Genomic DNA, 27,768 nt, shown 5'->3' on the forward strand with positions numbered 1-27,768 from the left:
GTATTATTCTGTGATTATTGAAAGTTTTGTTATTTCATGTTGAGGTATTATTTTTTTGATGTATTATTCATTTTGTATGAAGATAAATTCGATGTGTTATATTGTTAGTCTTGTAATTTAGGTGCAAATTTTCCAACACCTTTCGATGAGCAAGGTATCAAGAACATGAGCTTGGTATAACTTTTTGATCCCACGATCCAATATGCACACATACTAATATAGTAGAATCTCCCATTTCTGAGCAGTTGAACCTTGCCGCTGAACACACTTTTATACTAAATATCCAGATTCTCCGTGTCACCGATGGCGAACGCTGCGAATCGGCCTATGACTTTTACGCGCAGATTTATTTCAACATATCGCTATTTCTTTGACATCTCAACACCTAAATTTTCCAAACCGCCTCCTCCTAGGGTTTCTGAAAACGGCTTTGCTTCTCTCCTATGCTGATGCTCGTCGAGATTTCCCTCCTTCGCCGGAAGGGTGGTGGCTCCGGTGGTGGTGGTGGTAAAAAAAGACCAAGAAGGAATAGGATGATGAAAATGATGACGATGCCTAGTAAGGTGTGAGCCCACGAAGTGTTGCATTGGTTTTTGCCGCCTAAAACAAGACGACGGAGGAGGAAGGCCATGAGTAGAGATAGAAAGGCGCCAACTTGCTAGGGTTTTGAAATTTGTGAATGGATTCTGAACAATTACAACACGAACAAACAAATATATCAATTTTATTATAAAATATGAAAGAGTACAAGTAAAACACAATATGCAAAACATATTAAATGCTTATGGGATTTGTATTCCTTGATAAGGATGTTTTGTATTTGAAGCTTGTCTCATGTTATTTATGATTATTTGCATGTGAATTATAGAATAAAAATTTGATTTTACAAAGTCTCGTATTTTTTTCTTGCCAGAAGGAAATTAATAGCTTGAGTAGAGTCGAAAAAGGTACGTGTATAATTTATTTGTTTTATCTTTAATTTGAATTTATTGCTTATGTGATATGTTTATGTGCAGTTAATGCTGGAGGAAACTTAACGGGTAAATTATATGTACCTATACAATTATATACATAAAATATAGCTACACATAACGTTATTGAATTTGGGTGTCAATTTTGACGGGCCATTAGGCTACGCCTAGGAATTTTAATGTCATATTTTTATCTAGGAAAGGATGCTAAAGCAGGCTTGAACCAAGTTGAAGGCTACTTGAAGGATGTGATTTGGTGTCTATCCAATGGGCATTCCTTGGGACGATTAAAACCTTTCGAGATAGCTAATAATATAGTAATTATTATAATTACTATATTATAATAATATAGTCCGTAGTAATTTAGGAAGATAATTGAGTAGACTTAATACAAAAAACTGGTTTCAAGTTTACAGCTTTCTACTTGCATACCACTCTAAATAATTACAGAAGAGGGGGCAGGGCAAAACACACACACAAAAATCTGGCCTCGATCTCCCTCAAGCCAACACAACACAGTCAGTCCCAGTTTTACCTTCTCATCTAATGAGGGCTTTCTCAGCTAAGTACCACGAGGCTGCTGTCGATTCTCTTTCTCTTCCGTTCATTCTCTTTCTTCCGTTGTTTGTATCGACGACCTATCCCTTTGATTTGATCTGCGTTCCACTCCCCCCAAACAAAAGGGCCCTTATCCTGCTCAGTTAAATAAGCACAGATGGGCCCCCACCCCTGGTAGAATTTAGTTTCAAATTCTTCTTCCTCAAACTCAGGGAACTTCTCTTTCAAGACCTCAGTAGCTGTAGCTGCTGTATATATCGACTCATCTCCATTCAAAATTCCAACATGATAATTACACCCACCTTTTTCGTGCATTTCCTTTGCGACAACAATGGATCTGCACGTCAAGGACGATACAATTCTATCAATAACGAGCGTCTCAGTCAAATCCCCCCTTTCAGCATGTCGCAAGGTTAGTAGAATAAACTCTCCAAAAGATCTACCCTTCCCCTTCTTGGTGTTCACGCTGCAACGATCTGGGCTGCAGACGGCAATTGGCAACATAATCAATAATTTGTTATCTTAATAATAATAATAATAGTCCATAATAATAATTTCTCAATTTTCAATTATAAAAGGAATGGGCTGTTTACTCTCAGGATCATATTATACCCCAAAAAAAAAAAAAATTATAAAAACTATTATGAGATTGCAATGTCAAGAAAACGAAAGACGATATTTGTTTGAAGTAATAGCACATGGAAAGCATTTTTGAAATGCTGATACTGCCACAACATGTACTGGAGAAACTTTGTCTTGGCACAACATATCTGGACTACCAAACTAAAATATTTACATAACCATAACAAAAGCATCAATCACCACACACCACATTTAACTTAACAATCCGAGCAACCGTACATCATAACTAAAGAGTCCATAATAAAACTTTCCTAACACGACTAAACCCTATGCACAAAAATAAAATGGTCAGTCCACTAAAATAATGTCAAGTGTATCAGCAAAAATCCATACTGCAATTTAATATTTATTTACATCTGAACAGCAGCAGCAGTTTTGTTTACCTGACTCCAGCTCAGTCTTTGCCTGAAAAGATAAAAAGGAAGGTACAAGCATGGCAAACAACAACAACTTCATCTATTTCGGCGTATAAATGACCACTCTAATCATCTTGATTTACTGTCTTTCTTACCACTTCTTTTTTTTTTTTTTTATTCGACCAATGTTATTGATATAATGTGTCACGCCTTAAAATTTAAACACAGGACCACCAATATGAAATGTTACTCATTATATTCAAGTCCACAATAATCAATATCAACTAAAAAAAAAATCATCGTTGTAGCATGGCTATCCTCACAGATGATCACTCACGCAAAAATAGAAAAAACTAAATACCTCTAGTCCATCATGTGCCTTCTCCACGTACCAGCCCATTCTACAAATCACCTCAAACCAATATGACTTTCCACATGATTCCAACCTAGGGTTGTAAACAATATATACATATGTGTTTATATATATAAGCACTATTATACACGAATTTAAATCATATTTACAATCAGAATTTAAAATCACATGTAATCATGAGTTATTTAACATATTTCAAATATAAATCCACATACGGTATATTATACATTAAAGGGATGGCAATGGGGGACCCCAACCCCATCCATATTTTAGCATAGCTCCCCCAATCCCCGTCTAAAACTATTTATTAAATGGTGTAGGGGCAAGGTGCCGAGGATGGGGTCAAGTTTAGTTAGGTACTTTAGCAATTGTATTACAAATCTAAAGAAGGTAAATAATGAAACAAATTATCAAGCATGGTAATAATTCATTTCTTCTTATGCATATAAGAACAAGATTCAACTTCTCAATTGGAACTTGAGACTTAATATTATTGTACCAAAGAATATTTGACCTCTTGGAACAGAAAAACCTAGGATTAGGGTTTGTTTAATATATAGCTAATATTCTTTAGTATAAAAATAAAGTACAAGGACAAATTTGTAATTTCTCACCATGTCCCCGCCCCGCAACCTTAACCCCCATCCCCGCCCCTAGAACTTAACAACCCCATAACCGTTCTAAACAGGGTGGGGTATTTACCATCATATATTTGCATGCACAGTGCCTTTATTATTTTTTAGGATAAATTACACTGATCTTGCATGACATTTTTGCCAAATTACAAAAGGGTAGGGTGTTGTTTATTACTTTGACCCCTCTTGGGGTTTGGCACATGTGCTCAACAGCACCCATGCTGCTTTCTATCCATCAGAACTGTTAAAGAAATTTTACAAAATGACCATTTTATCCTTTTATTGTATGAAAATACAATAATAGTCTTAGTTTTGTAATGAAATGACAAAAAAAAAAAAAAAAAAAGGGAAAGTAATAATATGGATTAAAATGCCCTTAGGTGTTCATTATTCACATTTCTCTTTCTTCTCCAATTTCTCTCACATTCCCATCTCTCTATCTCCTGCAATTTCTCTCTCCTTCCCATCTCTCCATTTTCATCCGAACACTAGAAATCAATCACATATTTCATCACATCCTAGATGAACAATCAAAAGCCAAAAACAATCAGTTCAGATCTCCCATAAAAAGAAAAAAGAGAGATTTTGAGCACAAGCAACAGAAAACTGAAACTCTAAAGAAATGGGTTACCACATTTTCGTTCAATCAGAGAAGTTTCTTCACTAATTCAAACCGATTGGTACAGAAGAGGACACAAGCACAGACAATCCTTTGATTTGGCTTTGCAAAGGCTTTAAACTTTTCAAAACGTATCAGTCTCATTTGAGACTATGAAAGCGTGTCGAGAGTATATATGTTGAGTACTTGAGTGTTTTCAAATCCTGTGTATTGAGGAGAAAATTTAAGAGAGTTTGTGTTTGGAATAAGGGTGGATCCAAGGCCACCCCAAAAAAAAGAATTTTTTTTTTTACTAGAGGTAATTTTATCCCAACCCTAAAAAAAATAAAAAAATAATTAAAATAAAAATAAAAATAAAAAATAAAAAATAAAAAATTTAGTAGTACTAGCCAACCCCATTATGCATTTCTGGATCAGCCCTTGGTCTGGAACCAATTCATCCCGAATATTTTCCACTGTTTTTGGTCCAAACAAGAACAATTATGGACTGGAGTGGAAATAAGGTAGCAATGATATGGTCATTTTTATTTTACTAACATTTGATTTCATAAATGTGATGACGTGTCACTATTCTCCCTAAAAAAGCCCTAAAACAACAATCTTCCTAAAAAAATTGGGAGCCTTAGGTAAAAAATCCCAAATTGAAAGATCAAATTACAATATATACCAAAATCATATCTAATGATATGATTAAAATTGTAATGGGGTGATCAAATTGATGATAGTGAAAGGTAAGGATTTTTTGTCAGGGAGGATAGCTGAGGTAAAAAGTGCATTGAGGATGATGAAATGAGAATATTTTAGTACTATTGAGGCTTGAAAGTGTTTAAGACTATTCTACAACCTATATATGAAAATAAACAAACATCCAAAGCTAAAGAACTGTTATAATAAACGAAGATGGTGATAGTTCATTAAAAGGTAACGTTATAGAGAAAGGTGGGTAAGGGGGTTAGATGATTATGAAATTTTTGGAGTACCACGCAATTTCATGGTCAAGCCATATCTTATAACCTTGCTTAGTTGTTCCACCACATTGCTGCATTTGATTATTAAGGGCTCATTCTTTAAAAGGGATATAAGTGTACAAAATGGTACCAGAATGCTGAACTAGTAAAATAGAAGCAAATAAAGGACATGAGAGCAATTCTCTTTGTCAATTCAGGACTATTCTTATCAAAATATGGGTTTTCAATTCAACCGAAAATATGTGCAAATACATCTATATGCATTATAGATCAAACAAAATGTGTGTAATTGTTTGTATATCTCACTAAAAAAACGGAAAGGAAAAAAGACAGTTACCGTTGTTGTGAAGAATCAAAAGAGGAGGAGGATTCATCAATTTTGATTCCCCATTCAGTCCAACCAGGAGGAGGAGACTTGAGCTCGCACCATTCTTTCAAGGAGATGCTGTTCCTTTCCATGAGGGAATCAAGAACATGAGCTTCGTAGAACCTTTTGATCCCACCACCATCCAATGCCTGAATAGTAATATAGTAGAATCGGCCATTTCTGAGCATTTGAACCTTGGCATTGACCACACTGTCAAACTCGAGATCCAGATTCTCCGGGTCACCGATGGCGAACGCCGCGAATCGGCCTAGGAATTTGACGCGAGGGTTTATCTCAACGACTCGCTGTTTCTCCGATGGTGCAACAACTAAATTTCTCAAACCGCCTCCTCCTAGGGTTTCTCGAAAGGGCTTTGCTTCTCTCCTCTGCTCGACGAGACTTCGCTCCTCCGCCGGAAGGGTGGTGGTTGCGGTGGTGTTGAAAAAAGACAAAGGAGGAATAGGTTGATGCCTAGTCAAATGTGAGCCCACGAAACTTAAATTCTTAGGGTTGCATTGCTTTCTGCCGCCTAGAAGAAGACAACGGAGGAGGAGGGCCATGAGTAAGATGCAAAGGCGCTAACTTGCTAGGGTTTTGAAAACTGGTCAATCGGTTGAAGAGAGGAAGATATAACGCAGAGTGTCAGTGTGACAGTGTTAGTACTTTTGAATGGCCTTTGGGCCTATTTTTTACTCCAATTAGAATGGGCTAGTCTATTGCCCTAACTGGGCTTACTTGGGCTGCTTTTGTTCTGTAGCCCAATATCCACACTACATACCTTGGAGTACTATACAATTTTCTTAAATTTTTTTAAAATATCCATTTGTGACTCATTTTTTCCCCTAAAACTCTTTACATTAGATCTCTAAGTGCCACATCATAAGCTTTTTCTATCTAGGTTCCTTTCCATTAGTCTCCTCCATAACTAAATAACCTCCATAGTTAACCTCCCCACATGAATTCAAATTGGTCTAAATTTCACTTACAAATTTTATATTCATTTATATTTTATTTATAAATTTAATTTAGGGTTAATTTCATAAAACCCCTATTGTATTAGAAATATATGACGTGACCCTTACGTTTGCCATACTTACTCAGAAAATATCCATCAAACTATTAATTTTATGAGTATCACATCCATGTTAATAAAATTTTTGTCCAAAATAAATTTGAGCTCTAAGATTTAGATAGTCTCAGTCTCATGATCTCGAATACTTCAACCACACATGTAAAATTTTCAAGCGGGTATTGGGTTGGTCCCACTGTACTTTTACCAACAGTTCTTTTAGAAATGTGTGTGTGTATATATATATAAAAGCTTAAATTTAACACTAACCCGATAGCGTAAATGGTATCTTGGCCCCTCAGGTCCGAATTGAAGCCTCTGAAAAGGTTTCTCAAGTAAAAAATACCTACTGTGGGACCTAACCCTTGCCCAATTTAAGAGCTTGATCTGAATATGATCTTGAGGGTAAAAGTCATATTCCTTTTATAGTTGAAAATGGAATACAATAATTTCTTTTTTTTTTATAAAAATAAAAAAATAAAAAATAAAAAAAAACTGTGAAATCTTATTATGTTAAAATATTACTAATGTGCCTGGCTTGAATTTGAATTTGAATTTGTGGCATCTTCTTCTTCTTCTTCTTCTTTCTTTTTTCATTTTTTTTTTTTTTTAAATAGCATATGGATCAAGCAAGAGAAGTATAATCCAAAGTCAGAGCCTTCAGAAGTCACTGTGGACCCAAACGTGACACTCAAGGTCTATTTACTAATTTCATGGGCCACAACCAAATCCAAAACCCAAACAAAGATTGAGACAACAGGTTCTCTACATCAAGTAAAATAACCTGTAAAAGAAAATCCACAGGTTGACACTCACCCCCCTATATCCGGAAGAAAATCCCCTCTTGTGAATAAATTTGTTCCGTCCAGTTTAGGATGTATCTTACAAAAAAGGTTGGATACATCCCGAACTGGATGAAACAACAGGTCCTATTGTTCGACTAGAGATGATTCGGTCCCTCTATATCCATATCATGATAGCCCCATTTATGTAGCAATTTTATCTCTCCCCTTAGAACTAGAGCCTCAGCCAAACCTGATGAAGCCACATACAGTGAAAAAACCTGATGTAACTCTGACTAGGTTACCAATGGATCTAGTCTCTGCAACAACCTTTTTTTTTTTTTTTTTTTTCCTTAGTTAGTACTCACACACACATGCCTCCACTGAGGCTTGAACTCCTGATCTTCCTTTAAAAAGTAAGGATTTGATACCGTTAGGCTACTGTCCAATGGTTCCTCTGCAGCAACTTTATCCCTTCTCTTAGGACTAGAGCCTCTGCCACACCTGTTGAAGCCACGTAGCTGAAGCCACACCTGCCGAAGCCACGTAGCCGGAGTAACACCTGCCGAAGCCATATCAGCTAAAAAAAAAAGAGATGAAACTCTTACTAGGTTTACCAATGGGTCTAGCCTAAATGGTATAAGCTCTCATTCTCAAAGGGGAGGTCGACTGTTCAACTCCCAATAGGGACAAATTAAAATGGATGCATGTGACTTTGCTTAAACTTGCAGGAATATATATATATATATATATATATATATATATATATATATATATATATATATATATATCTCCTACTGGGTTGCCATCACAATTTGTCAATATAAGCCTCTATGTTCCCTGAAATTAGGGCCATGAATCATGGTGCTAGCCTCCCTCATTCGATAATTAAGGCTCATCAAGTTTGGTGGTTATGTTACAAAATGTCTTTATAGTTGTTCTTTTCCAATGTAATTCTGGCACAACTCTATTCAATGCCCGTGGTGGAGTGCCTCTATAATTGAAACCCGTAAGTTTGACAAAATGCCTTCATATTAGCACCCCATAAGTTTTGGAGCTAGCGCAACGATCGATTTACACCTATAATAAGAGATGTTTCAAAATAAGAAAGGTTGACTGACTGTATATTGGTAGCAATCAATCATTTGGTATGAGGAAGAATTCACAAGTAACATAAAAAGATCATTTGACATATGCGGAGCCCTAAACATAATTATTTGAACAAGTGGACAATGAGAGGAATGCACGCTATTATGACTACTGCAATGTCAAGAAAAAGAAGAAATTTGTTTAAGTAATAGCATTTGGAAAGCATCTTAGAAATGTTGATTCTACCACAGCATATATTGGCGAAACTTTGCCCTCAAAAAACCAATATGAGGTACAACATCTGAACTACTAACATGAGGTACAACGAGGACGACCTAAATTAACATGGAAATAGTTCCTGTTAGTGGCAAAATGAGGTAAAATAGATTTAAGTGGTATGAACACATAGAAGTTAGAACAAAGACTGATGATGCGCCCGGGTAGTTTGCACAAAAGGTAAGAAAAAGCGAGGACAACCCAAATTAACATGGAATTAAGTATTAAAAATGATTTCAAAACATTATATATAAGAGGAGACATTGTATATAATAGGATAGAGAAAGATAACTCATGTTGCCGACCCCATTAATTTAGAAAAAAAGACATGAATTGCGATAATGATGGTTCTTTTTGTTGGGAAACGTGCTAGTTTTAAAAACTTTTCGAGAGATATTCATTCACAGATCTTGATTCATCACATAAAGACGAGTTTTATGCAAAAATAAAATATGATGTATCATTCAATTAACAGATTGAATACTTATATCAAATATCTGAGTAAACCTTTAAATTTTTCTCTAAAGTGAATGTTCTCACTTATTGTAAATCCCTTAACAAGATGCTATCTCCATGGATCTCCATCTTATTGGTAATAATTTTGCCTTTAGGAATCACCCATAAGCCTCCATGAATGACCTAAGAAAACTAGGCTTGTGGGAGCCTCCAATAGATGAGAACATTAACCCTAATTTTCTAGAGAGAGAAAATATATTTCTTTTTTCCTCTTCTAAAAAATCACCCCTAAAATATACATATCCCATGTATATATATAGGCAACATAAAGATAAAGAAAAGGAAATAATAAATCATTCTCAATCTCTAATTCACATGTCTTAAATCTAATAAGATTCCAATATCAAGTTGGGCTATGAGTGAGAATTATTTGGGCTTATTATTTTATTGGTTACAATGAATTAATAATTGGCCCGATCCATAGACCGAATTCAATTAATTCATAAATTAATTTATACTCCACTAAAAGAAATTAATTGAATTCCAATTAAATAATAAATAGTCTCTAAGTCAATGTTGCACTTTGACCCCTCTATGCATAATTAGTTATCGAATAAATAAAGCCATCAATCCGACTACTTAATTAATATATTTATTTTGGTACCTTTGATTATTTCTGGCTCGATCACAATAAAACATTTATTTGACAAAAATAATAATTTAACTAAATAAATATATAATAAATCATTTTGTCTAAAAACACACGAAGGCCTTCGAATTTACTTTGTGATCAACTATAATTAATACAAAATAAATACAAGTAGCAATAATGCAAATATTGAAAATATAACCCTCTAACTATTAATTATATAACTACCCAAAGTGTCGGTCTAAGGATCCCGAAGTATCCGCCGAACAAATCAAAGTAATTATTAATTAATAAAAGAGTTTATATTTTTCTCATGCTTAAAAGTCAAATGCCATGACAATGATAGGGAGCAATTGCGTACTACGGCTCTCGTAATATATCTCAACCTAACGCAGATCCAGTTCAAGTCTTAATTAATTATGAGTTCATCCATAATTACCGGCTATGAACAATTTATAATTACTATTTATATTCATGTATTGATCGTCATCACACACACACACACACACACACACACACACACACACACACACATATATATATATATATATATATATATATATATCTCTTATAATCAAGTGGATACTATCAATTCTATAATGAATCGAAACATAATACATTGAATTCACCAATTGTATCAAGCATAAATATTTTAGAAACGTCAGGAACATATGTCACTATAATCCAAATAGGAATTTGTTATGTTAGGGCATATAAATCCCAACACTTTTCTACTACAAGTTATTTCTCTTATTATATTTTTATTTCTTACAATAATTTAAAATAACTTCATCCCATATTAATTTTGATTTTTTCTATTCATTCCTTATCTTCTCTACAAGTTAATCTCCCTCTTCTTACTGCATCCACATGTGTACGTTGTATATGTTTATAAAACTGAAGTTTACTTTTTTCTTATTTTATTACCAATTGGTGCTACTTTCGAAATTCTCTCTCACAATTAGAATATTGACCAGATATTTTCTAAACACTCCTATCATTGGGCTAAACATTCATGTATCCAGTTTGTTGTATCTTTTTTGGTGTTCAACATTTGCTAACCATCCGCACAAACTCAAGCTTTTTTGAATTGTCCTCCATGCGTCATTGATAATGAACACTCCAAATTGGGCGAGACGTTATTCTATCAATAACACATTTGATTTAAAGTTAGAAAAAAGTAAGAAGATAAAAGGCGATAGGTGGTTTGTGTTCAAAATTGTGGTCGGAAGCTTCATGCCTTCATTAACGGTCCGAAGTCACATAATGCTAGTGCGGCAGCCAAGGAGTAGACTGGTTTAAACTTATACAAAATTCTCAGAACAGTCTGCTAAAACATTTTTTTTTTTTTTTGTAAAATATATATTGCTATGTATGATGTATAATTTTATTATTATTATTATTATTTTTATTTCCGACAATGTGTTGGGATATAATGTCACATCATCAATGTGTAAAATTATTATCACACCAGCATATTTTATTTCTCTTTTCTCTTTCTTATTCCATTAACGAATATCTTATATTAAGTAAGTTTATAAAAATTATGTGGACTTCATGCAATGATTTAGGGGTGCACAAAAGAACCAGAACCGTGAAACCAGAACCGGAATCATTTTTTCCGGTTCTCACGGTTCCGGTTCCGATTCTAGCCTGTGGGAACCGTTAGGAACCGAAACCGTATATATATATATATATATATATATATATATATATATATATATATATATATATTCACTGTAATAATACATAGTCATTCAATTTTTTAACTTTGTGAATTGTGCTGATAGCTGACTAGATAAGTCAAGAAGTATCATTACATTGCACGTGGTGTGGTCCACAAAAACTCAAATATTAAACTTAATCTCACAAATCTCAATGCACTCAAGTCTCATCTCTAACATATACATACACACACACACACATATATATATGTGTGTGTGTGTATGTATATGTTAGAGATGATTTCCACTGTAATAATACATAGTAATTCGATTTTTTAACTTTGTGAATTGTGCTGACAGCTGACTAGATAAGTCAAGAAGTATCATTACATTGCACGTGGTGTAGTCATCAAAAACTCAAATATCAAACCAAATCTCTCAAATCTCAATGCTCTCAAGCCTCATCTCTAACTCTCGTTCTCTATTCTGAAATTTGATCGAAGCCACCGTCTCGCCCTCGCATCGCCTCATCAAGTCATAAGTGATCAGTCCTTGACTCCTTTCTGTTGGCCACTTCGCCGTCGCCTCCCCTCATCTCTTCCTCTCCTCTATCCTCTCTGCTTCCATCTTCTCTATAACTCTGTTTCCATCTTTTAGACAACTTCTCAGCCTTCTCCGGTCAGTAAGGCTTCGTTTGGGTACACAGGAGAGAAAAGAAAGGGTAGGTATAATTTATATTCATGTTTAGATAAATAAGAGAAAAAAGAAAAGAATTGATAATATTGTTGTTTGGATAACGCAAAAGAGAGTAAAGAAAGGAAAGAATAATAATGAATTTACCATATTACCCTTTTGATGGGGTTAGTAGGGTAAATCATTTCAGCCTTCCCAATCGCCTATCTCTCTCAATTATCGTTCTCACAGATCTGAACTTGCTCTCTCTCTCTCTCTTTCTCTCACCGTCATTCATTATACCCCCACATGGCGCAGTAATAGTTGCTCCTCTTTTGCCCCCTCCCTCTCTCTCTAAAAAAAATTCTCTCTCGCTAAAAACTATCTGACGAGACCGTTTCGAAAAATCTCCATCTTGTTCGGTTTTGTATTTTCCTTCACCGCAATCTACCCTTCGAATTGTTCCAAATCGTTGCTAGATTTTCGATCATAAATCTATAGGCCGTTCGCGACTTGAATTTCTTAGCACAAAAATTCGAAGCTAATTGTTCAATCTTCGTAAGTCCAACGATCCTGAATTGTTTCATTCTCTGTAATTCTCGCTTCAATTATTTGTAATTTGATCAAATATATACAAATTCATATATGTTTGGATTTCGTGTCTCATACACATACATATATATGTATATATATTTCTGACTTATTAAATTTTTTCTTCGTTGATTATGTAATCAACTCTCTCTCTGCAGCTGCCAATTCGTTGAAGCTTATGGTCATCAGCATCAATGGGAGGGATACTTTTGTCATTAGCTCCCTTTCTCTCCAAATCCCTCCAAATCTTGTCAATTTTTGTAATACCCCTAATTTTAAAAGGATAGTTTCAGTATTTATTTATTTGTTTTAATTATATTTTTAGGGAAGAATGTAATATCCCTAATTTTAAAAGGATAGTCTCGGTATTTATTTATTTATTTTAATTGTATTTTTAATTATTTAATTGATTATTTGACCAATTGCTTATGTGTTTAATTGAATTAAGTATTACTTGTTTAATTAGATTATGTGCTTAAATGGTGTTTTGATTAATTGTAAATTAAATGTTTTCTTTTCTTTTATTATTTTATTTTATTTTTCTTTTATGGTTATGGTTAGTAGTAATGGGCCAACTAATTGGGTCCCATGGACTACTTGTATAGGAGGTTGGATGTGTATGGATTATTGTCCATGGATAGTTGTGCATGTATATATATAGATATATATTATATACATATATAAAAGGGAAAGTAATATATTAATTACTTTTATGGTAACTTGGTAGTAATATTTAATCTGATATATATGTTTTATATTTAAATAATAAAAATATACATAGATTTGATACGTATTATGTTTTAAGTTACTTTATAATATTATGGTAACTTAAGTATTATTGGATAATCCATTAATAAATAATGGGATGTGTATAATTTATTTATTTAATAAAGATATACATAAATTATATACGTAATATATTTTACTTACCTTTTTAATATACATAAAAGGGAAAGTAATTTATTAATTACTTTTATGGTAACTTGAGTAATAATATTTAATCTGATGTATATGTTTTATATTTAAATAATAAAAAATATACATAGATTTGATACGTATTATGTTTTAAGTTACTTTATAATATTATGATAACTTAAGTATTATTGGATAATCTATTAATAAATAATAAAATGTGTATAGTTTATTTATTTAATAAAGATATACATAAATTATATACGTAACATATTTTACTTACTTTTTTAATATTTTATTTTTTATTTTTTTTTAAGTTGACTTGGATTGGGAAAAGGGTTAGGGTTATTTTATTTAGCCTATAAATATATAGTTATAGGTTGTAAAAGGGAGTTAGAAATATTCACGTGATATATGCTAGAAAGAGAGAGAGAGTTAGAGAAGGAAGGAGGAGAAAAACTCTATAGAGAGAAGATCAAGGAAAAAGAAGTTTAACTTTCGATCCGAAAGTTTAAGGCAAATTCTTCTTCTATCTCTTTCCCTTTGATTCTTGTTTCTGTACATGCCTAGGAAATTACAGGATTTATTAAACACATAAAATTAAATAATTATGCATGTTTAATTGGATTAGAACATAGGTTTTATGAATTTTGTTCATATCTGTTCTTGTGTTATGAATTGATAAATGTATGATTTTGATTTGATTTCCGGTATAAATTTTTACATGTTTAAATTATGTATTTTTCATATCTATGGAATGATGGAACGTAGAAACATGCCTAGGATTCCTGAACATTAAATAGGAACTAGGTTTGGGTTTAAATAAATTTAAATAGACTCAATCATAATGATGCTTGCTATTTGAATGTTTTAAACAAACGAATGAATTTAATCTTTTAATATGTTTTAACAATTGAGATTAAATGTGTAGGATGAATTGGATATGGAGAATGCTTATTTGATTGTATAATAAAATATCATCATATGTATAAGAATCAGTTTATGTAGGACATATGATATAGGAAACTTAAATAAATAATAAGTCATTCATATTTTGTGATAACTTGATATCATATTATCATAATTATTTCTGTATTATTCGATATATTTCCTTAATTATTACATTAATTGTTAGATTGCGTGGTTTAATGCACCGGTATGGGACGGTGGCATTCTAGGGACGGATTAACTTATCAGTTAAGTCCTACCTATTTTATATAAGGGAATGGATTAACTAAAATGTTAAGTCCTACTTATATTCAAGTCAGGTCAGCTGAACAAGTTAAATGACTTATGGAGGATTAATTTATTATATATGGATTAACTAAAATGTTAAGTCCTACTTATATTCAAGTCAGGTCAGCTGAACAAGTTGAATGACTTATAGAGGATTAATTTATACTGAATAGGATGGTTACTAAATTATATATATATAAGTATGGTGCCATGATATGAGCTTGAGTCTCAGGATCAGTGGTTGGGTGCGTATATCGTCAGGGATGTGTAGCTAGATATAGTGTAGTTGTGTACCCTGGTAGGTCTAAGTACTCATGCCCACTATATGTGCATTTTGCATGTTGCCTATTATTCAGGTTGAGACAACCCTATAGTCTAGTGAGGTTCCTTTAGTGTGTATATATATATATATACGGACTACTAGTTACTATTGGATTGACTAGGATGTATACGTGTATCGGATCTCTGCTTGGACTGTAGTAGAGTAGAATTTGTTTGTGGGCCTGACCCACCATTATTTTTCAGGTGTTCGTCAGGAGTAGAGGTTATTCGTTCTGAGCGGGGATCAGTCTACTTCATTCTTCCGATGTTACATAGGAGTTCCTTTATGATTCAGTTTCCTGATTTAGATAGTTATTGCTGTCATTTGTTTTGTTTGAATTTTCTAGGGGTCCACACAGTATGGATTCCCGAGTTGTATTTTGGAGGATCAATTGTATCAGAAAAGTTTATTAATTAATGGAAATATATTCTGAGGTTTATTATTAGATTATCATTTTAGTTTCTTGTCAGCATTTTATTTATTCTTCTTTATTCTTTTGTACTCTGTATTCGTTTATTATCAATTTGTTTTGATATCCTCGGGTATTCGGGCGTGGGCCTGGCTAACCCGCATTCGAAAATCCAGGGGTATCACAATTTTGGATTTTGTTTTACTGTATTGAAGGGATTTGTCATTAGCTCCCTTTCTCTCCAATCCTTTCTTTTCTCTTCTATTCCCTCTATCCAAACACACCTATCCCTATCATTCCCTTTCTTTTCTCTCCAAATCCTTCTAAATCCCTCAATCCAAACGAGCCTTAAAGGAACAAGGGAAAAAATAACCAAGTGAGGAACCGTTAACAGAACCGGAACCGAACCGGTTCGGTTCCATACATGACGGTTCCGATTTTATTTTTAAGGAATCATTATGACCGGAACCTATAATGATTGATAATTGAGACAAAAAAAATAAATAATTTAAAATTTTTGTATAAATTTTTAAAAAATATACACCAGGGTCGGATGTACTCTCACCATTGACAAAAACATCTTTTAAAACTATCCTAATTATTTTGTTTCCAAATGACCCGTCATTCATTATCTTTTCCTAATGAAAACTTGTCTGAGTACCATTTTGAATCATTTCAAAACCTTGGATCCCAAAGAAGGAGGTGAGTTGTTTTCAGATGGTGCAGAGACCACATGGTCTCACGTAGTCTCCACGGAAAAAGGACTATCACGGGTATGTTGTTTTCAGGAGTGGACTATTTAATCTCTCACACACTCACACCCACTCACACCCCTCTCTCTATATATCCATCTTCTGCTGCTGCTTATTCTTATCTTCACCACAAAGCAAACATTAGTCCGATGGTCTCCAATGCCCACTTTCATTCCAACCGCTCATCTCTCTCAACCTCACCAATTTTCACCGGAGCACGGTGGAAGCCGACGGAGCTCACCGATCTCGCTTCCGACGTCGTCTGAAACAGAGACCCAAGGTACTAATTTTCTATTTCTCTTACTCTTACTCTCTTCGCAAGTGCTAGTTATAGATCTGAATCCCAAAGTTGTAGATCTAAAACATCATTTTAATTATATTGACTTTATCAAACGTTTTGGAGTTGATTTTGTTCCTTTGTTCAGGCCTGCTACTCTGTAGCTAAACTGGTTGATTCCACCCCCCCCCCCCCAAGATCCACTACTATCTTGTTTGTTATTTCGGTTTTTTTTTTTTTTTTTTGGGTTACAAATCCATGAACCTTATATTGTCTGCCTCTGCATCTTCAAAATGAAAATTTTCTTGTTACAACAAGTCTATGCATCTTGTTGATGTAATGGTGTATTAATGTTCTTATTTTAATCTTGAATAAGTTATAAGTTAAAATATTAATGGGTGTTAACATCAAGTTTTCAAATATATTATGTCTCTTATTTTTATTTTTAATGATGCTGGTTAACAATTTGGATTGAGTAGATTCGGAAAAGAAAGGTAAATTCTTGCAACTCATTTTACTTGTTCTACTAGTGCCACATTGCTATCTATTTATTTTTAATTCTATTAGAAAGAATGTCTCATTTTCTTAGTATATCACTTTAATTAATTTATTTTTTACTTGGTTAGTGTATCAATTGATTTTCTTGGCTCCAGTGCAATAAGAATTTTCTGTTTGGACACATCATATTGCTTGTACAGGAAACCAGCTTGATCTTTTCTTGTTTTAATTTGTTTCAATTATTTCATAAGTCTGTTGGTCTAGTTTTGTTTCCATTTTGGGAATAGACCAGGATTGATTTAGTTCTAGTCTCTAATCCAGTAAATAACTAGAATTAATCCAAACCACGAACACCCCTAGGCCCTAATCTCAAGGAACTATTATTATTTTTAAATCTTATATTTGGTCGGAATGGTATATATTCTTATCAAATAAAAACAGGGTTAATTGAGCCTGTTCAAACAGGCATCGGCCAACTAAACGGCATTCCCATAGCAATTGGGGTTTATGGATTTTCAGTTTATGGGGGTAGTATGGGATCCGTAGGTGGGGAGAAAATTATCAATAAATTTCTACCTCTTATTATAGTATGTGCTTTGCCGGGGGCACGCATGCAAGAAGGAAGTTTGAGCTTGAGGCATAACATTCATCCATATACCGTTGCATATTTGAGGTTGTTAGCCCTGTTTTGTAGATATGTTTTATGTCATTGACATTTAAAACATTGCTATATAACATACCCATTAAAAAAAAAACCTTTAAATAAATCATTGCTATTCAATTTACATGTTTTTTTTGGTCAAAAAGTTCATATGCATGCGTTATTTTCATTATGCTTTGGATTTAATGAACTTTTAGAGGTGTGATGTCTGAAATTGTTATAATTTTGTCTCGTCTCTTAGATACCCCAATAAATAGAGCTGCATTAGGGTTTATGAATGGCACGGAGCTAAGCTGGTCCATATACGCCTTGGCCTGCTCCGTTATTACTGCCCTCACCTTATATTCAAAGAAACTGAGCAGACTGTCTATGTACTCTGCAAGGCCAATGGATTTATCAAATGTGGGAATCTCAAAAAATTCAATGGAGTTCTGCTAGAGCGATACCCATTTTGTGCTGAAGAACCTGGAATGAGTTGATGCAAATATTATTCTCGGTGGAAAAGCTGCGATTCAGTGTGTGAATCGTTTTCTGTCAAAACCTACCCATAGGAAGGTCTTTGTTATTGTCATATGCTTCACCGAGATAGAACGTAAAAAAAAATATATATTGTCCTTATTCTAATTTGTCTTTTTAATGTGATTAATTCAGAAAAATAATGTGATTAATTTGATGTCTTAGTAATTCCAAACTGAATAGGAAGGAGTAAACAATTACTGTATAATTATTGTTAGTAAAAAAAAAAAAAGAAAAACCTTTTAGAATTCCAAACCGAATAGAAGTTAACAATTTTTAAAAAAATTAATGTATTAATTAAAAATTATTTTATAATAATCAAAGACCTCTTTTATATTTGATTTGACAAAAATGATAGTAAATGTTAAGAAATATGAAAAGGGGCTTACATTTTAATAGTTTGGAATATGGTGGATTAGACTCTAGAATTTTTTTTGGGAATCTTTTAACTTTTTTTTTAAAATGGCATTATTTTATTTTATTTTTTTGTTTGGAATTTTGTGAATTAGGTAATATTTGGGAAGGTATGATTTAATGAGATGTTATTAGATTTTTTATTAATAAATAAATAAATAATGTTAAAGAGGTATGAATCATAAGGTGATTTAATGAGATGTTAATGAACTTTTTTATATGAAAAAAAAAAAAAAATCAAAAATATTCTTTTGGTCTCCCTCAATTAATTTTTTTTTTTTTTTTTTCCATAAAATATTAGGTGCTATCTAATATATACCTTTATATATCCTTATCATATAGTATTAATGATGTATGAATGAATTATTATGCTTTAATGAATTTTTTTATATGAAAAAAAAAATCATACATACTTTAACATTTTATATACAAATATATATATATAGATTTTTATTATTTTTTTAAAGTAGGTATTTCAAGAGATGTAACTCATGCAATTAAAAATTATAAAAAAATTTAGGGTTAATTATAATGACACCCCCTGAGGTTTACTATAATGACATTTATATATAAATTGAACCATTTTTGAACAATGACGCCCCTGAGGTTTGCTAAAGTTAGCAAAGACACCCGAATTGTCCTTACCCATAGTGAATTGACATTATTGTCCTTTGACACATTCAATTACCAATTTGCCCTTCAATCAATATTAAGATTGTATTCTCTATTTGTCTGAAGTGGCGCTTTTGTCCTTCAATCAATATCAAGATTTTATTCCTCCATTTTTCTCTCTCTAACTTTTTATTTTTTTTTTTTTTCGAAAAGTAATTTATAATATATGGGGTAAAATGCAAAAAACCCCCCTAAACTTTACTCTCTCTCCCAAGAAACCCCTCTGAACTATTTTTTTAATAGAAAACCCCCTAAACTATCCTCATTTTTGCAAAAGAAACCCAAGTGATATTGTTCCGGTAAATTTTTGGCCGTCCCTATATGCTGTATATTATAAATGGCAATCCTACCCTTATATACAAAATACATATGTTATATATATATATATATATATATATATATATATATATATATATATATATATATCTTCTTCGGTGACCAAGTTCAAAACCCAAAACCTTGGTGCTGATTTGGGACCTGATTTGGCAAATCAAACCAAACTAATCACAAAATCAACCTTAATTAAATCATTGACGGATTGAATCTCTGGATTTTGCTTTTGTCGTTGATGTTTTTCCTCTCCCGGCAGCCACGGCTACGGGAATCCTACGCCGCCTTGAGTTGTGCACATTATTGGGTTTGAATATTTGGGCAAAAAAGCTTTGTTTGGATAATTGAAGGTGATGATGGGTTGGTGTGGGCTGCGAAAAAGCAACAAAGCAGCTTTGGAATTGGAGGAGGTGATGTTGATTTGGAAAAAAAAAAACTTGTTTTTTCAATTATTCGTTTACTTTTGGTACCCTAGAATTGTTAGTTTTTTTTTTCTCCAACAATTAATGATAGGCCATCCTCGTCTTCTAATAAGCAAACATTGACTTCCAGAAATGTGCGCGCGTGTGTGTTATATGGGCAATATAAACCATTTTTCTGGAAGTCAATGTTTGCTTATTAGAAGACGAGGATGGCCTATCATTAATTGTTGGAGAAAAAAAAAACTAACAATTCTAGGGTACCAAAAGTAAACGAATAATTGAAAAAAAAAATTTTTTTTTTTCCCAAATCAACATCATCACCTCCAATGCCAAAGCTGCTTTGTTGCTTTTTCGCAGCCCACACCAACCCATCATCACCTTCAATTATCCAAACAAAGCTTTTTTGCCCAAATATTCAAACCCAATAATGTGCACAACTCAAGGCGGCGTAGCAGCTTTGGAATTGGAGGTGATGATGTTGATTTGGGAAAAAAAAACCTTGTTTTTTCAATTATTCGTTTACTTTTGGTACCCTAGAATTGTTAGTTTTTTTTTTCTCCAACAATTAATGATAGGCCATCCTCATCTTCTAATAAGCAAACATTGACTTCCAGAAAAATGGTTTATATTGCCCATATAACACACACACACACACACACACACACACTCACACACATATAAACTGTCAGAGAATCATTTTGGCATATAATTGAGACTTTGACAACATAGCTTCATCTTCTCACGGTAAATTGAAGCAATTTCACCTACAAAATGAAAGTTAGGAGTTTGAGGTTGGGCTCTCACCGGCCAACCTCAAACTCCATGATCGCCGGCAAGAAACTCTAAGCATTAATGAGCAGTGAAAGCCAACCTCAAAATCCATGACCGCCAGCGAGAAGCTCTAAGCATCAACAACACAATTGCAGACACAATCACAGCGATCAAACCAGTGAGTCTTATTTCGGTGAACCACAAATAGATAGGCGACAAAGCTTGAGCATCATACAAACATGGCTGACTAATTCGTGAGCATCTTTGGAGACCCAACCCGAGAATTTCATTGAAGACCCATCTGGTCGACGGAAGTTGGCTGTAGGAGGTTGCGATTGGTTGGTGTCGACTGTGGGAGAAGGAGAGCGTAGAGAGAGAGAGAGAGAACTGTATGGGTAAGGTCGTGTTTGGCAGTAGTTGAGATTGTTTTTGAAACGTCAGCAATAGCAGGTACTAAAACATTAAAACGACAGCATCTCACTAAGGTTATCTTTGTAATTTAACATTTTTGGTGACAGTAGTTTTTTAATTTGTCCTTAACTGCAATTTTTTGATAATTCAGGGGGGCAATTCTTAATTCAGGGGGGTTTTGTGCAATTGGCTGATAGATCAGGGGTTTTTTGATGGATCAGAATCCTGGCTTAGATTCTCAAAAAGAGAACTACAAAAAGCGCTCGGTAATTTCAACTTCGATCAACTGGGGAAATAATAATCACTTCCTATCTCTATCATATCATATAATTTGATTCTCAGACAACAAAACAATATGAAGAAGAGTTGAAGTTATACATACATGTATATATATTGCTGCCACTAGGAGCTATCTCTCAAATTCGGGTGGAATCGTCTTGCGTTTGTGCTTTTTCTTTGCATATGGTTTTCAAAGGAATCGCAGGTCAGACAGAACAACGCATCTCTTGAATTTTTTTTCCATGATGAGTTATTTATGGATCTATATCTCTTGCTTCTTTTGCCTGACACCGAGCTATGGCAAATCCAGACCCCCTCGCTAATCTGAGCTTTTGATTTAAATGTTAAGAATCCTAATCTTTCACTGCCGGATGCGAACTTCATTTGCCCCAAACCAATCTTCCACTTAGGAATTTCGTATGGTGAACGTCTTCTTTACATTCTGGATCCATGGTTGTTCTTTGCCTCTGGCAGATGTGGTTGGGGAGAGGTGGCGACGATAGATGTGGTTAGGGAGAGGTGGTGACGGTGAATCAAGATGGTGGGCTGATGTGGGTGGGGGCGGTGGCAAAGGTGGAGGAAGGAGGCGGTGAGATTGTGGAAGTGGAGAGAGGTGGTGGACGTTGCAGTGGAAAGAGGGTGGAAGTTACGGTGGTGCTGGACCGTAGATGGGAGGTGACGGTGCTGGACCGTAGGTGGGTGGCGATGGTGCCCGCCGCTGTTCTTCCCCCGCCGATGGGTTTCTGTTGGACTTGGTTATATATATATATATATATATATATTTATTTATTTATATATGATGGAGCAGATGTAATAGTGTATATATATAAGGGCAAATTTGACTTTTCATGAGTTCTGATATTTTACTATAGAAAAGAATTAAATATTGAAGGGCAATCTCGTCTTTTCTATCGTTTTAAGGGCTTGTTTGGACCAAAATTCTCACAGGGGGTGTCTTTGTCCAAAAAAAGGGGTTAAATTGTATATGACTGTCAATATGTCAAACCTCAGGGAGTGTCGTTGTAATTACCCAAAAATTTAATATAACATTTAATGAAAATAATTTTATTATATACAAAATACTTTTTTAAGAAAAACAAAAATTGTTAAGAAATTACATATGGGTGTTTTTATTTTTATTTTTTATTTTTTAAGCAGGTATTTCAATAAATGTAACTCATGCAAATAAAAACATAAAAATTATTTTTATAACATTTAAAGCAAATGTTTTCATTTGACTATTAAGCATAAAAAATTATCTAAGTACAATGTAGATATAGATACAAATTTATTATATAGTATACATATGAATTTTTTTATATGGATTTATTTATTTATTATTTTAAGTGTGTATTTCAATAAATGTAACTCATGCAATTAAAAACATAAAATTATATACAAATATATTATATAGTATACATATGAATTTATTTATTTGTACAATGTAGATATATATACAAATATATTATATAGTATACATATGGTTTTTTTATATTTTATTTTTAAAGTATGAATTTCAAGAGATATGCAATTAAAAACATAAACATTTATATTTCCTTATCTATATTATTAATGAGGTATAAATTATTGTGTTTTAATGAGTTTTTTTTTTTATGTGAAAAAAAAAATAAAAAATATTAAGAAAATTCTTACACTTTTAGAATAGTATAGATGTAGATATAGATATATTCTTTTTAGAAGAATAGTTGCAATTAAAAACATATAATTATATACAAATATATTATATAGTATACATATGAATTTATTTATTTGTACAATGTAGATATATATACAAATATATTATATAGTATACATATGGTTTTTTAATATTTTATTTTTAAAGTAGGAATTTCAAGAAAAATGCAATTAAAAACATAAACATTTATATTTCCTTATCTATATTATTAATGAGGTATGAATTATTGTGTTTTAATGAGTTTATTTTTTTTTAGTGAAAAAAAAATAAAAAATATTAAGAAAATTCTTACACTTTTAGAATAGTACAGATAGATGTAGATATAGATATATTCTTTTTAGAAGAATAGTTGCATGAATTATTGTGTTTTAATGAGTTTTTTTTTTTTTTATGTGAAAAAAAAATAAAAAATATTAAGAAAATTCTTACACTTTTTGAATAGTATAGATAGATGTAGATATAGATATATTCTTTTTAGAAGAATAGTTGCACCTTGTGATATATATATATATAGACACACACCCCACAAATCTTAAACCCACGCCAAATAAGATAGAGCAATACAAAAAAATGAAAAATGTATGTTTAAGTGTGCTATATGTGTATGTGAAAGGAAAAAGAAAAATAAAGTAGGTGTAGAACCATTTCGAATGATCATTCAATTCTTAAATCAAAAATCAAGAAAAAAATCCCTACAAAACCCTAATCAAACATTGAATTGTGTTAGTTTAATTTTTTTTTTTTTTTTTTTTTGTCTTATTTTGCGTTATTCTTATTTGATGCACAAAGAAATGCTATTTGAACCTTATCCATGATGGAATTGACCAAACCATGGGATCTAGGTCTTATTCATATTCATTGATAAGGGATGGTGGCTATAAGTAAGCTCTGAAGAACCTGCCGATGTTGTAAGAGAAATATAGCTCGTAAATTCACTTTTAGAGAGTGATTTGTGAGTCTTTTACTTCCCTGGGTAATCAAGAGAAGGCTGAAAGAGCAATCGAGATAGTGCATCTAATTTCTAAAGACCATACAAAGATGATGATATTTTTTTTTTTTTCTAATTACGAGCTTTTATGCATTAATAAAATATGAAGGAAAAATAAATTATTGAAGACCTAAATAAATGGTTTAATATTTAATACATAAAAAATTAAAAAATTACACATAAGTCAACATAATAGGAGATTTTTTATTAACTAAAAGCCCAACGTTAGGAAAATGTTGTACCGAGCTAGACTTGGGAAAATTAGGCAAAGCCTAAAAGTAAAATGCCTAAGGCTGGAAAATCAAGAAAGACCGGGCTCGCAATTTGGAAATTTAGAAAACCCAACCTACAAAATGTTGTTGCCGGGGCAAGAGACTCTCTGGGAGAGTTCAACCAACAAAATTTGGGAGTGACTTAGTGAGTTTGTTGACCTAGAATTCAAAAACTTGCAAGGTGGTGAGGTTGAGAAGGAGAATGACACAGGAGAAGAGAAAGGGGGGAAGATTACTTGAGAAAACAAGGAAATTACCAAGCTTTTGTAATTGTTAAATGTAAGTGAAATTACTTTTTCTTTTTTATCTATAGATATTAAACTAAAAGAAGATTTATTAATGACTATCATTTAATCTTAGGTATTTGAACTACGCAATTAAATTACTTTTAGATTTTTATTGTTATTTTTATTGAATGAGTTTTTGTATAAATTAGAATTCTAAATATTGCATAATGAAAAAGATATAAACGTTATTTGGTGGTTTTATCTCGTGAAGGGACATATTAAAAATGTGTTGTACTCGGAGAAGGACTACCGTTACGTTAATGCTTCCTCTTTATTGGCATCCGGTCTTAAGGTAACTTCAAATATTTTTGTTATTTTGGAAAAAAATCCATATTTTTATTTTTTTAATTGAAACCTTCTTTTTGCAATTAATATATTTTAGGGTAATTTGCATTTACACCCCTTAGGTTTGCAATAAAGACAGGTAGATATAATTTAGGGAGAGAGTGATCCGATTGGCCTCCTCAAGTTTGCAAACTTGAACAATAACACCCCAACCATAATAAAAGTATTAACCTTTTACCAGTCATTTGATTTGACCAAAATGACTCTTGGCAAAAAATTAAAAATTAAAAATAAAAAAAAAAAAAAAAAATCCACCATGGCCCTCGCAATTTTTTTTTGCAAAACCTCATTATACTATTAAATTAAAATTATTTATGGTAATGTTTTACATAATTTTTTTTTAACACTCTATTTATGGTATTAAATCATAGATACTAATTAATAGTTGTTTTCTATATAAAAATTAAAGTTGATCTCTCTAATTTTTTTTTTTTTTTTTTTTTTAAAATTTATATGGTTCCGGATATTAAATATAGTTTAATAATGATATTACTTGTCATGCCAATGTTCTGTCAAATTGTATGGGTTGCATTTCATATTTGTTCTATTTACCAACCAGGAAACATGGGTTATACAAGTGATTTATCTGGAGACGGAGGTGTCATCAAGACCATTATAAGGCGATCCAAACCTGATGTAGTTGCTCCATCATAGGATCTTTCTCTTCTTGATGGTCATTATCAAAGTGTGATTTCTAATTTGTTACGTTTTAAGGAATAAATGGCACCTGAGTTGTGAGCTGAAAGTTCAGAGTCACATTGTTTTCCACATTTTTTGTTGTTCAATTTTTTATTTTTCATTTTTTTGGTAGGCCTCGTTTGCCATTGTTGTTTTTGTAAAAATGGTTTAAAGCACGTGTTGTGTTGTGTTGTGTTGCCTCGCTGTGAAGAGAAACGGACGTGTTGTGTTGGGATGTGTGGACCTGTAATTGGTATTCAAAAATTCAAATACTGAATTGTGGATTTGTTTAGTTAAATAGAAATAACAAGAAAAGGAATAGAATATTTTTATATATTTAAGAAAAATCAGTTTCCAAAATAACTTATTTTTTTATAAAATTTTCTTTCACAAAACACAAGAAAATTCTGATTTCTAAATTTTTTTGTAAACTTACAAATATTGCATTTTTTATGGTAAATTGCATGCTATTAAAATCATAAAATGGTAATTTTGTATAATTTTTTTGTAAAATTTTCATCCTAAACTAAAATTTTCCTTCACTTCAATCCACTTGTTTTTACTTTTACTTTCTACCATTACTAGTTTCTCTCTAACCAAACGAACCTAAGAATATAAGGGGGAGGTTTTTTAACTGCCTTTCATGGCTTTAGCATTACTTAGTTTACCACTAATAACCAACCAAAAGTATTTCAGATCATCACGTAGCCAATGGGCTTACCTTATGCCTGTCATGGTACATGGCTGCTGATTTGAACAACCTAAGTTTTGATGAAATGGGGAAAGCTTTAGTGCAAAGACAATACTGTCCTTGAAACCTGTAAAATGAAAAGTATTTTGCTATAATCAAAGGGCACAGAATCCAATGATTGCGATTGAATTGATAAAAAGATCTTACTAGTGATAATGCAATCTCAACTACTATGTAGGACCTCTCCTACGTTGGAGAGGATCCTTGTCCAATAAAAGGATAATCTTAATTATCGATTTCATTAATTATATTCTTGTATGTGGGGATCCTTGTCCAAGATAACCTTAATTAACGATTTGATTAATTATATTCTTGTATGTGGGACAGTTCAACAGCTCAATCTTAACCTGAAAAAGATAAAAAGGTCACAAGCATGACAATCATCAACAACTTATCTATACATGCTTACAAGTGACCACTTCAATAATGAGTCAAATTTCCTAAATTTTGTAGTTAAGAAATCTTTTTTTTTTTTAACACAAAGAAAAAGATAAATATCATTAGAGATGATCAATATTACACAAAGAAACAATAATTTGAAATTTTGAATTCTTTTTTTAATAACTCAACAGAAAAAAAATTCCACCTACTTGGATTGGATCAACAATTCCGTTTAAAGTTTGAGGTCTTTATAGAGGGTATTATTAAAACTGACAGAAAAAACATAAAGAAAAAGAAAATTACCGTTTTGTGAAGAATCCTCCCTTTAAAGTTTAAGTGAAGAATTAGAGGTTTGGAGGGAAGCACTAGAATTAAAAGGGTTTAAAATAACTAAGAATAATTATAAATATATAGTGTAACTTTAGTACATCTACAAATGGAAGTAGCGCAGATTGAGGGTCAAGAGGTACAATCAAGAGGTACAATGAGTTAAACGGAGGAGTGCATCCTGTATATATTGTGTGATCGCCGTATCCCGTTACGATTGAAAATAAATTTCTAGAAACCAACTAGTAAAGCAGCTTGGTTTTATGAGACACAATGTTGAGCGGCCAAGAAATAACATATGTATAAATCAAGTGTGGCAAAAATGCGAGTGTCATGTGCGTCACGACAAGAAAGGATATAATTTTTTTTTTTTTTTTTTTTTTTCTCAGTTGGTACTCACTCACACATACACGTCTCTACTGAG

The 27,768-nt window shown here is 32.6% G+C and overlaps 1 protein-coding gene, 2 long non-coding RNA genes and 1 other non-coding gene across 4 annotated transcripts; 2 read left to right on the forward strand and 2 right to left on the reverse strand.

The window, feature by feature from the left end:
• Window positions 1–1,274: 1,274 nt before the first annotated feature.
• Window positions 1,275–6,125, reverse strand: LOC132271050 (uncharacterized). Its single transcript, XM_059772298.1, has 2 exons — window positions 5,460–6,125; window positions 1,275–2,010 (listed from the first exon to the last, which is right to left on the reverse strand). The coding sequence occupies exons 1-2, from the start codon at window positions 6,047–6,049 to the stop codon at window positions 1,530–1,532; spliced, it is 1,071 nt and encodes a 356-aa protein (XP_059628281.1). The 5' UTR covers window positions 6,050–6,125; the 3' UTR covers window positions 1,275–1,529.
• Window positions 6,126–16,248: 10,123 nt separating this feature from the next.
• On the forward strand, window positions 16,249–25,952 carry LOC132271052 (uncharacterized). Its single transcript, XR_009469646.1, has 3 exons — window positions 16,249–16,648; window positions 25,074–25,154; window positions 25,767–25,952. It is a non-coding gene; the product is annotated as an uncharacterized LOC132271052 (long non-coding RNA).
• LOC132271051 (uncharacterized) lies at window positions 17,096–18,558 on the forward strand. Its single transcript, XR_009469645.1, has 2 exons — window positions 17,096–17,139; window positions 18,046–18,558. It is a non-coding gene; the product is annotated as an uncharacterized LOC132271051 (long non-coding RNA).
• Window positions 21,553–21,651, reverse strand: LOC132272269 (small nucleolar RNA Z103). The gene has a single exon (XR_009470013.1). It is a non-coding gene; the product is annotated as a small nucleolar RNA Z103 (small nucleolar RNA).
• Window positions 25,953–27,768: the final 1,816 nt, after the last annotated feature.

This window comes from Cornus florida, unplaced genomic scaffold (assembly GCF_030987335.1).
Source record: "Cornus florida cultivar Cherokee Brave unplaced genomic scaffold, ASM3098733v1 CherokeeBrave_3.0.0_Hap2_Chr08, whole genome shotgun sequence".
NCBI lineage: Eukaryota > Viridiplantae > Streptophyta > Magnoliopsida > Cornales > Cornaceae > Cornus > Cornus florida.

Coding starts and splice junctions, on each gene's coding strand:
- LOC132271050 (XM_059772298.1), bottom strand. CDS start 6,049: ATGGCCCTCCTCCTCCGTTGTCTTCTTCTAGGCGGCAGAAAGCAATGC. Junction 2,011..5,459: donor TTTGATTCTTCACAACAACG/GTAACTGTCTTT, acceptor TGCCGTCTGCAG/CCCAGATCGTTGCAGCGTGA.